The sequence below is a fragment of the Boleophthalmus pectinirostris genome, unplaced genomic scaffold (assembly GCF_026225935.1).
Source record: "Boleophthalmus pectinirostris isolate CB_2022bp ecotype Guang Dong unplaced genomic scaffold, ASM2622593v1 HiC_scaffold_7, whole genome shotgun sequence".
Taxonomy (NCBI): domain Eukaryota; kingdom Metazoa; phylum Chordata; class Actinopteri; order Gobiiformes; family Gobiidae; genus Boleophthalmus; species Boleophthalmus pectinirostris.
The window spans coordinates 6290501-6305778 of record NW_026571473.1 but is presented as its reverse complement, the minus strand read 5'-3'; the positions used below and the strand labels follow the sequence as shown (position 1 = coordinate 6305778).

Here is a 15278-nt window from a genome sequence, read left to right as displayed (position 1 = left end):
GTTTGCAAAACACATTTGAAAGTGTTATAGTAGTTTCACCTTCTTTACACTCTCAAATGTTGTATTTGGAATGATTCGTGCATTCGTCATCTTTAAAGGGACAGTCCAGAATTTTGGACATAGGACCTCATTTCCTAGTGAGTCAAAGTGTTGGAGACGTGTGGAGTCACTTTTTAAAATATTCCATCCAGTCCTTGTATTTGCAGAGGTCGTTGGTGCTAGGCTAGTGCATGTCAATGGCCATAGTTCTCCTGCCACTAAAAAATCTATTATTACACCAGACTAGGGATGGGCATGATTAGTCGATTAATCGATAATTGATCATTTAGAATTTTGTTAATCACATTCATTTTTAATCGACAAATTGAACATAGGTTGCTTGTGTTTACATGCACGTCAGTATCCCGGTTATGCTCGAGATTTTGGAGTATCCTGGTTTTGTCATGGTACATGTACAGTATACACAGTATCCCTCTGTCACAGAGAGAACAGTCATATTCCACTGAGTCTTGTCCTTTAGTCCGACAGAAGCTGAACCGCATCAACGCACAAGGAAAGAGCTGTAAAACGTAAACAAATGTGCCAAAGTTGCATTAAACACATTATAAAGTCAAATGGGCTGATGTGGCTCTAGAGTGGTTATGGTTTAAATATTGTAAAGTTGAGTTTATTTATGCAGAATAGTAATAGTAATAATAATGATTATCATTTTAATATAAACACTTTAATGATTAATTGAAAATGTATCATTAATTCTCCCGACAATCGATTAAAGAAACTGAATCGAATGCCCATCCCTATGTCAAACTGTTCAAATAAATGTCTGTGTTGATAGAAAAATGTCTGAAATAAAACTAACCTTGCATCACTTGAATCGTCGCATGTTGAGGGACTATTTTCTCAACAGCAGCGGAATTTTACTTTGCCGGTAAGATAGGTGCTACATGATATCAGTCCGCCACTACCAAACTTTCTATCAGGAAGTACAACTCACTCCTGCTGCTTAGACATAAATTCTTCAAATGCAAGGTTGGTTTTACTTCTAAAATTATTCTATCAACACAGACATTCACATGGACAGTCTGGTGTAATATTAGTTTTGCTTCAGGTGTTTTGTGGAGTGGGTAAGACGATGTTTTTAGTGGCAGGCTAACTATGGCCATTGAGATCCACTAGCCTAGCACCAGTGACCTCTGCAAATACAAGGACTGGATGGAATATTTTAAAAAGTGTCTCCACACGTCTCCAACACTCTGGCTCACTAGGAAATGAGATCCTATGTCCAAAATTCTGGACTGTCCCTTTAATCACTTATTTTCAACTCCTGTTTTCACCTCAACTCTGTACTTACCTTGTTCTGCAATTTTATCTTCTTAATCAGTGATACATGTAGGGTTTATCAGCGTCATATAATCATTTTGGTGAAGAAAAAAATCACTATTCAGTAGCATGATCTGCAGCTATTGATCCCAGTTACGACTCTTTGTTGTGAACTTCGCCTCCCATTTTGCACTGCAGTCTTCTAACACAGAAATCAGAGGACATGTTTCTTTTCTCAAGTCCTTTTAGATGAATAGTGTGATTTAAAATGTGCAAATTATAATGATATACTGATAAAAGTTATAATAATGTCATAGATTATAACTCTAGAGCAGACACGAGCGCAATATGGTAATGTACTTCTGGAACCAAGTGGCAGGCTGATTGTTGAGCTCTATGTGTTGTACCAAAAGTTTTGTGTTAGATTTCATTAAATGTGTGTTTCTCTATTTCAGCCTGAAGTATTAGAACAGATTCACAATTTAAAGGAGCTGTGGATGGATAACAACTCTCTACAAAACATACCAGGGGTAACACACATGTCCACATTATCAGCCTTATCCCATTATTATTATTTCACAGTTTGTTTTTAAATCTCTTCTTTTTCTTCTTCTTTGTCTTCTTTGTCCTCTTCTTCTTCTTCTTTTTCATCTTTTTCGCACAGTCCATAGGGAAGTTGCGGCAGTTGCGGTATCTAGATTTAGCGAAGAATCGGATCGAGACTTTGGATTCGGACATTTCAGGCTGCGAGGCTTTAGAGGATCTGCTGCTTTCTTCCAACATGCTCCAACAGCTCCCAGACTCCATAGGTGAGACTCAGTGAAATACAGTGTTTAGTTGTGATGGAGTGAATGAGAGAGGGATGGTCCAGAGGAGGGCAGAGGTCATTCTCCTCTTTAAAGTCCACAAGTTAGACGACTCATTTCACTAAACTGTGGTTAATACCATTGTACTTAAGATTTTATAAGAAATCTTGCCTTTACATTGACAGTTTTGGCTGGACATGGGCAACAGATGTGACAAACATAAATGTACAAAATCACTTTACAATTTTGTACAATATTCACTCACTCCCTACTGTGAAATATGGACCCATGGACACAGCAACACAGCAGCACATATTTGACCCCAAGTGTCCTGACAAGACTAGTACATTTCACAATCGTATACAATTGGCAACATAAATTTACTATGAATTTCCAAATCTCCAGCTAACTCACTTAATGACCTCTCATCACTGCTGTTGTCCAAACAAACCCTGAACCAGTCAAATCGTTCATCAGCGAATAAGAACTTTGGACAAACAGAACAAGATTCAGCCCTTTGCCAAGGTGGGAGTCACAGTGACGTTATGTTGTGTTTGTTTATGTGTCTCCCACACGGATCTCAGATATGACGTCATGTCCACGCTTCAAGTGCATTATTTTGTTTCGCGCATAGAACGTATATATGAATGGACATAGCTAACACACTAGCCGCCCGTTCACATGTCCAGCTTTGGAGAAAACACCAACCACCACAACACCGACAACCACAACACCAACCATAACACTGACCACAACACTGACCACCATAACACCAACTACCACAACACCAACCATAACACTGACCACAACACTGACCACCATAACACCAACTACCACAACACCAACCATAACACTGACCACAACACTGACCACCATAACACCAACTACCACAACCACAACACCAACCATAACACTGACCACAACACTGACCACCATAACACCAACTACCACAACCACAACACCAACCATAACACTGACCACAACACTGACCACAACACTGACCACCATAACACCGACCACCACAACCACAACACAACCAACACTGACCACAACACTGACCACATACACACCACACCACAACATAACACTGACCACAACACTGACCACCATAACACCGACCACACACACAACACAACCATAAACTGACACAACACTGACCACACACTGACCACCACAACCACAACACCAACCATAACACTGACCACAACACTGACCACAACACTGACCACCATAACACCAACTACCACAACCACAACACCAACCATAACACTGACCACAACACTGACCACCATAACACCAACCACCACAACCACAACACCAACCATAAACTGACACAACTGACCACCATAACACACACCACAACCACAACAACCATAACACTGACCACACTGACCACAACACTGACCACCATAACACCAACTACCACAACCACCAACCATAACACTGACCACAACACTGACCACCATAACACCAACTACCACAACCACAACACCAACCATAACACTGACCACAACACTGACCACAACACTGACCACAATAACACACCACCACAACACAACACACCATGACCACACACACACTGACCACAAACACCAACTACCACAACCACAACACCAACCATAACACTGACACACACTGACCACAACACTGACCACCATAACACCAACTACCACAACCACAACACCAACCATAACACTGACCACAACACTGACCACAACACTGACCACATAACACCGACCACCACAACCACAACACCAACCATAACACTGACCACAACATTGACCACAACACTGACCACCATAACACCGACCACCACTACCATCCCCACAGACAGTAATACAGACGCAGTAAGGTACTGCAGTAATACAGACGCAGTAAGGTACTGCAGTAATACAGACGCAGTAAGGTATTGCAGTAATACAGACGCAGTAAGGTACTGCAGTAATACAGACGCAGTAAGGTATTGCAGTAATACGCGTGACTGGAATAGTCATTTAAACCACCAAAGTGTCCAAACACAATGAAAACACTTCATACTTAAAAGTGACACTGCGTGCAGTCATCTTGGATTCTACCTCGAAATCTTTGCTCGATCTTCTCTGAGCCTCTGAGTTGTTCCGAGTTGCGCTGTCCAAGGAAAAGGGGCGTGTCAGTGCGTGTCGCTAGGCAACGTCGTTGGAGCTCCAAGTCGGATGGATAATCGAGTGCACCATTAGCTTGGGGTCATGAGCTAACTTGGTCGATATCATTTTGAAATGATAACACAAATGTAATTGTTTTTATTATTTTTGTGAAATTAAACCAAGTAACATGCATTCAATTACAGCTAATTTAGATTCTGAAATTATTACATAAGTCGTTTTATTTTGGCAGTGTGGTTCTGGGTTGGTTGCATGGTTACTTTACAGGTTCCAGTCTGAAAATTTTACAAACCCCTTAATTATTTGACAGAATCCCTACAGTCCTGTTGTGACTTCTCATAATTCTCTTTTATGTAGCCTACAACAGTCTAAAACAAATTCTCCTTTTTTCCAGGAATGCTGAAGAAGCTGACGACGCTGAAGGTAGATGACAACCAGTTGACCTCACTGCCAAACTCCATCGGGAGGTAACTTTTAACACCACAGTCTCACTTCTTCTTTTTCTCCTTCATTTGGCTCGGCCTCTGAGTTGTCTTTGTGTTGTGTTTGCTGCCACGGCATTAGCCCAAAGCCCAAGCAAGGGTGAGTAACTATAGTATCAAGTCTCCCAGGGGTGCGTTCAAGGACAGACGATCAATACTGTTCATCTTATCATCTGTAATTGACTATGGCCATTGCATTTTAATTGTAGTATGAATATTTGAGCTTACTGTGTGTAGTTTGCTTTAAATTTGTTTAAAAAAAAATGTTGTTTTAAATGTATTTGAAGTCCTTGAACACATCCCGAGCTATAGTCTGATAAGTTCATAGATAGACCCTGAATAGTTCCAGCCTTGGTCCTTATACTGCAAACTTGCCCTCTCTTTTCCTATTTGTGGTGTGCTATAAATATATACACAATCATGGTGTTTTAGTTAATTAATGTTCCAAACAGGGAGCCATTTTCGTTCTAAATATGATTCATTGACCTTATAATAGTGCTGCTGCAGTAGGCTCTGTGCACAATAGCGCCTGGCAACCACACTGTCCAATCTGATGTGTCTTTTTTTTTTAGTTTCGTGCTAAAATGAGTAAATATTTTAAAGCTCACTGTGTAATTTTTTGTTTGGGGGTCCGTCACCTGCTTGTTTCTATGGATATGTCATCACTCTGCTTGGAATGTTCCACTGTATGACTTTAAACAGCTCTACCTTACATTTATTCAATTACAGATAGTTTTATAGCTCAAAAGTACATTGCAAAACAGACATTCGGACTGTGAGCGGGGTAGCCTCTCCGCAGATCTGACTGTAACTTGGTCTAGTTTGGTCTCCATGATGATAGAAAGGTTTAATGCCATACTGTGAAATATTCCAGACCAAGTCATAACATCTCCACGGAGAAAAGCATTAGACGAGCCCACCACCAGAAAAGTTACACAAGAGTTGCATAGGGTGACCAGACGTCCCTGTTTACCCCGGACAGTCCCAGTTTTGAGTCCTGTGTCCCCCTGTCCCTGCAGATTTATACAAAACCACTGATTTGTCCCAGTTTTGAAAAGAAATGTAGTTAGTTCTGACAATTTGATCTAAATCAGGACTAAACTAAGATTAAACCAGGACTACATCAGGTCTAAACCAGAACTAAACCAGGACTAAACTAAGATTAAACCAGGACTACATCAGGTCTAAACCAGAACTAAACCAGGACTAAACTAAGATTAAACCAGGACTACATCAGGTTTAAACCAGGACTAAACTAAGACTAAACTAAGATTAAACCAGGACTACATCAGGTTTAAACCAGGACTAAACTAAGACTAAACTAAGATTAAACCAGGACTACATCTGGTCTAAATCAGGACTAAACAAACTTAGACTTAGACTTAACTTCATTGATCCACAAGGGAAATTATTTGGACAAAGTAGGTCACAGATACACAATTATATAATAACAAAGAGCAAAAATATAAATGATAAAATAAATTCAAAATAAGTAGCAAAAAAATAATAATAAAATAAAATTTAAAAAAAGCAAGAGACAGGTGTCAAATAAGGCATACATATAAAAATGTACAAGTAAAAATAAAATAGAAAGATAAGTAATAAAATATAAACATAGAAAGATAGGTAATAAAATATAAAAAATCTAACAAACAAAGAGGTCATAGGAAGACAGTGCAACAATGGTGTGATGATTGTCAGGACATAGGGATATCCGTTACATAAGGGTGACAAACTAAGATTAAACCAGGACTACATCAGGTCTAAACCAGGACTATCACAATTTTTGACAAATCTGATCCCCGCGAACACTAAAGAGGAGCATAAATTATCATTTGTTTTGCCAAAATATTGAAAACCGTGTTTGCAAATGACCATAAAGCAAAAAAAATGCAGCATCAGAAGTCCTTCAGATCATGACTGACACGAGAATTCATCATTTTTTTTAGACCAACCATCCAAATCCAGATGTGTCCGAGTTTAGAATTCTGAAAATCTGGTCACCGTAACAATGTACCTTTAAAGAGCAGGCAGCTGTGGGTTTTAAAAGTACACAAATAAAATGAATAGTTGTCTTTAGAAAGAGAGATGTTTGTGTCAAATGCTAATGGAGGCATAATAAATATTACAACAAAGCCACAGACTTAAGCATTTTACATATAAAAATAATGATGATTTTAATAAAAGTGATACAGAGTGCACAGAGCCAACTGAATCAAAATGTGAATGGCCTGAATTATCAAATAGCATAGACTGTAATTAATGTAAAATAAAACAAAATATCCCATCTTATTATTTAAAAAAAAGTTAACTGTGTAGTTTAAACCTCTACAAACATGCTCTGAAATGCATGGGAGTCTTGTATTAGTTGTTTATGCTCCTTGAGGTGTTCAAAGGTGCACTATGTAACTTTTTGGTTGGTTGTCTGTCACCTGCTTGTTTCCATGGACATGTTATTGCTCTGCCTGGAATGTTCTACAATCAGGCGTCTCTGTTTACTCGGGACAGTCCCAGTTTTGAGCCTGTGTCCCCTGTCCCAGCAGATTTATACAAAACCACTAATTTGTCCCAGTTTTATACAAGAAATGTCCCAGGTGTCCCTATTTTTGACCAATCTGATCCCGCCAACATAAAGAGGGGAATATGTTGCCAAATATTTTGTCTAAATACAGAAAACTGTAACTGGATCAGGAGGATTTAGAATTAGAATTTTCTGTTGCGTTATCAGAGTAATAATATTCTAAAACAGTAGAATATTTGTTCTTACATGTGCTCCTGATTATTCCTAGGATTTGTTCTTCCAGAAGAACATTTTCAATAAATAAAAAGTTTTGTGAATTCTAAAAATGTTCATAAGAAGGCCCTAAGTACAAATTTGTTCTTAAGAATGTTTCATGATTGTTCTTAATTATGACCACTACCCCAAACCGGCCGTGCCCTAGTTTTAAGTTTAAAAATCTGGACACCCTATCCACAGTGGGACATTAAACAGTTCTACTTTACAATATCTGGGTTTCACGTGACGTCACAGGGCTACGTTTGTCAGCACGCAAAATCAGATGGAGGGCAGGAAGTGAACTGACTGGAGGAAAATGCCGATGTGTTGTGTCGTTTACGGCTGTGCCAATCGTTCTAACCGAGAGAAGGAAAAGCGATTTTTTTAGAGTACCGAATATAGTCGTCCACAAAGGTCAGAAATGGGAAAAGCCGACAGAACAACGCTGTAAAAAGTGGATTACAAACCTGTTTGTGGTCGGGAGGAGCAGAATTCGCTAATGCTCGTGTCTGCAGTGACCACTTCGTCAAAGGTTTGTTACAAAGCTAAATTGTTTTTTGTGGTTTACCTAAACATAAACGAATCATTAACGACTAACGACTAACGACGTTTGTTGACATTAAATAGTTGGGATAGATGGGTCACTGCCGATACACTGCAGTTTTTCCCATAACAGTTTATACACATAAAATAAGAGAAACACTCACCCCGGCCAAGACCAAACGATAATCATCATTTAGGCGTTTTGCACCAAGGTTGAGGACCCATCCACTGACAAAAAAAGTTCTATGCCTCCAAACTTTTGTACGTCTTCATCTGTTGTCTGGTGTAGAACCATGTCTGAAGAGCTAAATAGTTCGTGATCTCCTCTGCCTCGATTGTCGGCAAATCTTTTAATTCGGTTGAAAATTCTCTCATTTTCAATAAGATGGAGTCACGCCCAATATATTTGTCGACTAACTGCTCGTACTTTTGCCTCGCTACTGGCTCTAAATCCTTACAATAAGAACTCTTCTCCATATCTGTGTTCTCCAGAGCCGTGTTTGTCGTGTTTGTCTTCACTTCCTGCCCTCCACCTGAAATTCGCGCATCATCGTGATCACGTGACTGAAACCCTCCTATTATTAAATTACAGGTGGTTTTATAGCTCAAAAGCACCTAGAAAAACAAACATTCTGACTGTGAGCGGGGTCGCCTCTGCACAGATCTGACCTGTAACTTGGTCTGGTTTGGTCTCCTTGAAAATAGAAAGGTTTAATGCCATACTGTGAACAATTCCAGACAAAGTAATAACATCTCTCAGAGAAACACTTGACAGACCCTCCACCGGAAAAGTTACACAATGCACTTTTAAAATAATGACACCATTTAAACAGTCATTTTCAAATCACAGCTGCAATGCTTGTCAGAAAACTTGCAAATACAGTTTTTTTTTTTAATGCTATAATCTCCTTGGTTAGGGGAGTGAGTTTTGTGCAGCCATAGCAAAACTCTGCATACTCCCAGTAATGAGCTCTGCAGGTACATAAAGCTGCTTAATAAGAAACATGGCAGTGTTCTCTACGCAGGGCTCCCACGACTCCACACATAAAAACAAAATGGAGGGAGAAGTCGCCATCAAATTCACATTTTTACTTTAAAGGTGCATTGCGTGACGTTTCTGGAGAAGGGTCCGTCAACCTGTTTGTTTCTACGGAGACGCCGTAGCAGCTCTACCTTACATTTATTCAATTCTAGTTGGTTTTATTGCTCAAAAACACCTAGAAAAACACACATTCTGACTGTGAGCGGGGTCGCCTCTCCACAGATCTGACCTGTAACTCTACTCAGTTGGCAGAGCGTTTCTCCACTGATCTGAAGGTCGGCGGTTCGAATCCGACTCTCGAAATAAACATGATTGGTTGAGCGGTGAACATCCACTGACCCAGAGGTTGGCGGTGTGTTTCCAGCTCCCACAAATGAATGCTGTTGTTGTGTCCTTGGGCAAGACACTTAAACCACCACATCGTCCCCAGTGTGTGTGTGTGTGTATAAATGTGTGTGTGTTCCTTGTTGTAAAGCACTTTGAGTGGCTTGAAGGTGGATAAAAACTGTCTAAAAATGTGACCGAGATAGAAAAGTTTCATGCCATACTTTGAAACATTCCAGACAAAGCAATAACATCTCCATGGAGAAAAGCATTTGACGGACCCTCCAGCAGAAAAGTTACACAATGCACCTTTAAGTATGAGATCGCTTTGGCCCAAATTTATTTCTGCTGTCATCTAGTGCAGTGTTTGTACTGCTGGTGATATCATAGACTGAATAAAGAGGTGGACTAAGGGAGTGTGACGTCACTAATAGGGTTCCAGTCCAGTCAAATGAAGCTCATCGAGGCCTGCCGTTGTAGGATAGAATTTGGAGCCAGTTGCATATTAGGAAGAGGAACTTGTTTACAGACAAAATAGCAAAATGAAAACACTAGGATCACGTAGAGCAGGTTAATACGGACATTTTAAGACCAAACTGATGAGGCTCACAGCGGCAGTTACAGAGAGAGAGGGGATGATTTTTCAATTAGAGTCTGAGCTGATGGAGCCGGAAGTGCCCCCATGCTCACTTCATATTCACTTCCTATATACAGAGTCTTGGTAGTATACAAGCGTTTACATGTTGTATTTTCACTGCTCTTTAGTGTGGGCATTTGAGTTTAATTTAGAGTTCATTTTATCCACTTTTTGTCCTATTTTGGATCTTTTCTGGTTTAGAATTATACTGGAAATGGTGTAGTCCGCTTTTAGACCTGGTTTAGTCCTAGATTAGACCTGGAATAAGTGGGTCTAATGGCTTATTTTCCAGAGATCAGAGTGTCACACTGTGGTCAAGTGTTATGACATTTGAATGTTTTTTTCTCCTTTTTCATCGAGGGGTGAGTTGAGTTGTGTTTTGTTTCATTCACACATGTTTGAGTAACCCTTTATTATTAGTCCGTCTATATTTCTAAACACAAAATGCTCTGGTCCACCTTGTGATGTCATGAAATGGTAGTTTTCATTTTAACAGCTCATTTGTTCAGTAGAGATTGGCCATACCTAGACTGTAAAATCATCTAATTGATTCTAGTGACCAGGGGTGTAGTGGGTGTAGTACATGGGGGTACACCGTCTACCCACTTCTCCTTACATGAGATATAAAAAAATAATAATATAAAAGAGCTACAACTTAAATGTTAAACCAGAGTTATTGGCAACGGTGAAAACAACCTGCATAGGCTCATGATATCTGCACTACTGTCCTTCAGTGACCTGAGACAAGAAAGACCAGGACTGAACCAGGACTGAACCAGAACTAAACCAGGTCTAAACCAGGTCTAAACCAGGTCTAAACCAGGACTAAAGCAGCAGAGCTCCGCGCCCCTCGGAGTTGAGCGCAGCTGTCACCTGATCACGCTTTGCGGACTCTCTGCTTCGCGAGCTCGGGGTTCTCCTTCTCTCTCAAATCCAAGATTAGTCCCGGTTTAGTTCTGATTTAGACCTGGTTTAGACCTAGTGTAGTCCTGGTCTATTCCTTGTTCAGTTCTAGTTTAGTCCTGATTTAGTTCTGTTTTAGATCTGGTTCAAGTTTTGGTTTATTCCTGGTTTAATCCTGATTTAGACCTAGTTTAGACCTGGTGTAGTCCTGGTTCAGTCCTGGTTCAGTTCTAGTTTAGTCCTGGTTTAGTCCTGGTTCGGTCCTGGTTTAGACCTGGTTTAGTCCTGGTTTAGTCCTGGTTCAGTCCTGTTTCAGTTCTAGTTTAGTCCTGGTTCAGTCTTGGTTCAGTCCTGGTTTAAACCTATTTCAGTTCTAGTTTAGTCCTGGTTCAGTCCTGTTTTGGACCCGGTTTAGTCCTGGTTTATACCTGGTTCAGTCCTGGTTTAAACCTGGTGTAGTCCTGGTTTAGTCCTGGTTCAGTCCTGGTTCAGTTCTAGTTTAGTCCTGTTTTAGACCTGGTTTAATCCTGATTTAGACCTGGTTTAGTCCTGGTTCAGTCCTGATTTAGACCTGGTTTAGTCACGAACCCCCACTTTAAAAAATCCCCACTACACCAGAGCTAGTCAAGTTGTACGCCACTTAAAAACACAGTGGAGCACTTCCTGTATTACAATGACATCACGAGGTGGAGCAGAGTGTTTTCTGTTTGAGAGAAGAACTCCGTCTAAATCTGCAGGGTTTGTGCGTTAAACATGTGTGAATGAAACAAAACCCAAGTCCAGGTCTGTGCTGAGGAAACATTAGAACATAGATGTGAAAATAGTGTCATATGAGCTCTTTAACCGTCCACATCACTCACAGACGCTGCCTTCGTTCTGTCACTGTCACTGGCCCCAGGTGTTTGATTTTCATCTCTAGAGTTTCATGTTCCAGAAGGACATTCACTCAAATATCTAAACAGTGTCCGGTCCACTTCCTGCTCCCTCACCTCTGCTCCTGCTGCCGAGCGTATGGTGGCCCAGATGGTCCAGTCCTGTGGGAGTAATAGCAGCAGACCAATGCAATGTTAGCTGTGACATTACATTATTGTGAGAGTGCTGGGTCATTAGCATTAGCCGCTGTTAGCACACAGGGGGTCAGGCCTGCCTCTGTGAGACCTGATCTGAATATGTGAGGAGTGAACTCATGCACCAATTAGATTTTTATTAGCGCCTTAAAAAGTAGATCTTAAATAGAACTGAAATTACTCTTACCTTTATATAGAAAATTAAAAATGTAAATGAGTCTTTCTGCTTACTGTGGCCTATAATGTGTGAAATGTGTTGATTTGACATGATGTTTATGTGATAATGGTTAAAGGAACTGTATGTAGCCCGCCCATTTAAAAAGATACTGCAATCAAAACTGAACCTGGGTTGCCAATACCACATACAAGTTTGTCTCATTGTCAGTACATTATGGACACACCACGCCTCATGTGAAAACTTCCAGAATTCACTCACTGAGCTGCAGAGGCTGCACTAGCACTGATTGGCTGTAATTGCCATCATTAGTGTGTGGTAGTGAGGATTAAGGATGTGCTTGATTAGTCAACTAATCGATAAGAATTTCATCGAACATGTTCATTTTTAATCGACAAACCAAACTGTGCGTAGCCTACGTAGACGAGGCTGCGTCTGACATAAACACTGGAATTGTGCCACGTTTGGGCTCTGACTCCTTGGAGACACCGTAAGACTCACTGTGTGTGTTTACATGCACATCAGCGTCGGGTTTTTCGAGTACCGGTTTCATCACAGTGCATGTATACACAGTATCCCAGTTACTGCAACATAAAGATGAGTGCACATGTGTCCAAAACACAAACACTTTTCAGTTTTTTCATCACAACAGAAGCCAACATAAATAAAGTGACCAACATAAATAAAGTGAGTGAAATTATATTAATTAAAGAGCTGCACAAAACCTGCACACGTCTGATCTCTGAAAACATGAACCATCTCCAAAGTGACACACACACAGAACACACTCACCATCATCATCATCAACATCCCTCTGTCACAGAGAGAACACTCATATTCCACTGAGTCATGTTCTTTAGTCCGACAGAAGCTGAACCGCATCAGCGCACAAGGAAAGAGCTGTTTTTTTCAGCACTTATAGTTTATGTAAATGAGTCATGTGGTTTTAAGTTTAATTTCTGTAAAACATAAACAAAAGTGTCAAAGCTGCATTAAACACATTATAATGTCAAATGGGCTGATGTGGCTCTAGAGTGGTTATGGTTTAGTTTATTTATGCAGATTGGTAATAGTAATAATAATAATGATGATAATTTTAATACAAAAACAATAATGATTAATGGAAAATCAATCAGACAGTCGAAGAAAATTTTATTGAATGCCCGTCCCTAAAGTCTACTGTATTTCAGCATTGAAACTGACAACCCAAATGAGAGATTCTTGTGAAGTTCATTCTGCTTTCTGACACTCTGAGAAACAAAACACCAAATTATAACATAAAGAAATGGGAAATCAGGCCCAAAGTTTTGTAACTAAGAATTCTTCAGGACTGAGAATGTAATCTGCTTATGGAAATTTAATCTTACATGCAGTTCCTTTAAGTGTTGGTTTAACTAAATAGAGATCTTTCCAGTGCTCATGTGTGCTCATGTGTGTGTATGTGTGTGTGTGTGTGTGTGTGTGTGTATGTGCTGTTGTGGAAAACAGTCTGACTTTTCTGAAACTGTTCGTTTTTATATTTGAACATCTGTACATGATGATAAGTTATTGTAGAATTAGGGTTTGTGGTTTTATGTGTGCGTGGTCTTGCTTTTTTTTCAGCAAAATACTTTTTATAGTTTTGTTGACATTATAAACTTGGATGAAATATTATGTGTCCATCAGGAATCATCAAGAAATATATTAAAAGTGCATTATGTAACTTTTCTGGAGCTTACGTCAAATGATTTGGACCAATGAGACCAAATCTGTCCAAGTTACAGGTCAGATCTGTGGAGAGGCACAGCTCATAGTTACAATTCCTGTTTTGATCTGTATTTTTGAGCTATAAAACCACCTCTAATTCAAAAAAAGTAAGTATAAAGTATAAAAGCAAGTGACGGAACAGAACCCAAAACAAAAAGTTACACAGTGCACCTTTAAAACGAGTATGTATGGCTAATAATGTTTCAAACTGTGTCAAATTATACAATAGTTTACACAGAAACCATTTGACTTCTCCCTTTTTCGCTGACTCCCTGTTGTGTGTGTGGTCTCTGTGCCTCAGTCTGTCTCTGTTGGAGGAGTTGGACTGCAGTTGTAACGAGCTGGAGTCTTTGCCCCCCACCATCGGCTACCTGCACAGTCTCCGAACATTTGCTGCTGACGAGAACTTCCTCACGGAGCTACCACGAGAGGTAATCAATCACGAGAAAGATTTTTTTAAAAACGTGAACCTGTCTTTTCCTTTAAAGCTCCTATATTATGCCAAATCGACTGTTGTGAGCTTTTAGTCTTGTTGGAATGCTGTTACTGTTATTTTGACATCAAGAGCTGCTTATATAATCTAACGGTACTGGACAAATATTTCTCACATACATGGGAAAAATGTGTATAGACCTTTTAAGCCTCTGTCTGATAATGTATCATGGGTAATGTAGTACAAGAGCTAATACTGTATTTTCCGCACTATTAGGCGCTCTGGATTATAAGACGCACTATTTTTGAACTTTTTCCACAAATAAACCTCACCGGACTTTAAACGAAACACAACAGTTGGATGTGTCAGTGGGACTTTGTTTGGTGCGTTCACGGTGACTCTGGGCTTTGTTCAGTTGTGGCGTGTAGGGAGGGTGTGTCTGGGACAACGCTGGATTGTCGGCGTGTTCGCAGTGACTCAGTTGTTCAGTTGTGTCTAGAAGTGGCACATCGCGCTCGCTTTTTCGGTTCGTTCCTCGTCGGCGTGGAGTGATGAGTGTGTCTGTGGGTGTGTTTCGCTGTGCGGTCGCTGTCTGCTCCGTGTGTGTTTGCGTGTTCTGTGGGTGGTGCGGCTTTGTAGTTTACTGAAGTCGTGCTGGGACACCCGAGTGGATTCGTGGACAGGGCGCTCTGGATTGTGGCGCACAGTCTTTTTTTGATGGGGTTGGAGGCTTAAGAGTGCGTCTAATAGCCCGGAAAATATGGTATTAGACTTTTGAGGGTATCTCATTTTTCATTTTTCTTTGAAAGGATGAAGTAGAAGTAGAGTTGTCCAACAAAATAATACCAGCTACTAAAACTAGTGTCTGCACTAAATACTCGTT

General features: G+C 40.2%; 1 protein-coding gene across 1 annotated transcript in view; it reads left to right on the top strand.

Moving 5' to 3' along the window:
• lrrc7 (leucine rich repeat containing 7) overlaps positions 1-15278 on the top strand; it is a 94263-nt gene that overhangs the window by 19511 nt on the left and 59474 nt on the right. Inside the window, exons 8-12 of the mRNA XM_055164758.1 lie at positions 1776-1850; positions 1985-2129; positions 4662-4734; positions 4832-4849; positions 14264-14393. Of these exons, the coding sequence (XP_055020733.1) occupies positions 1776-1850; positions 1985-2129; positions 4662-4734; positions 4832-4849; positions 14264-14393 (441 nt within the window). The remainder of the gene's footprint in view (positions 1-1775; positions 1851-1984; positions 2130-4661; positions 4735-4831; positions 4850-14263; positions 14394-15278) is intronic.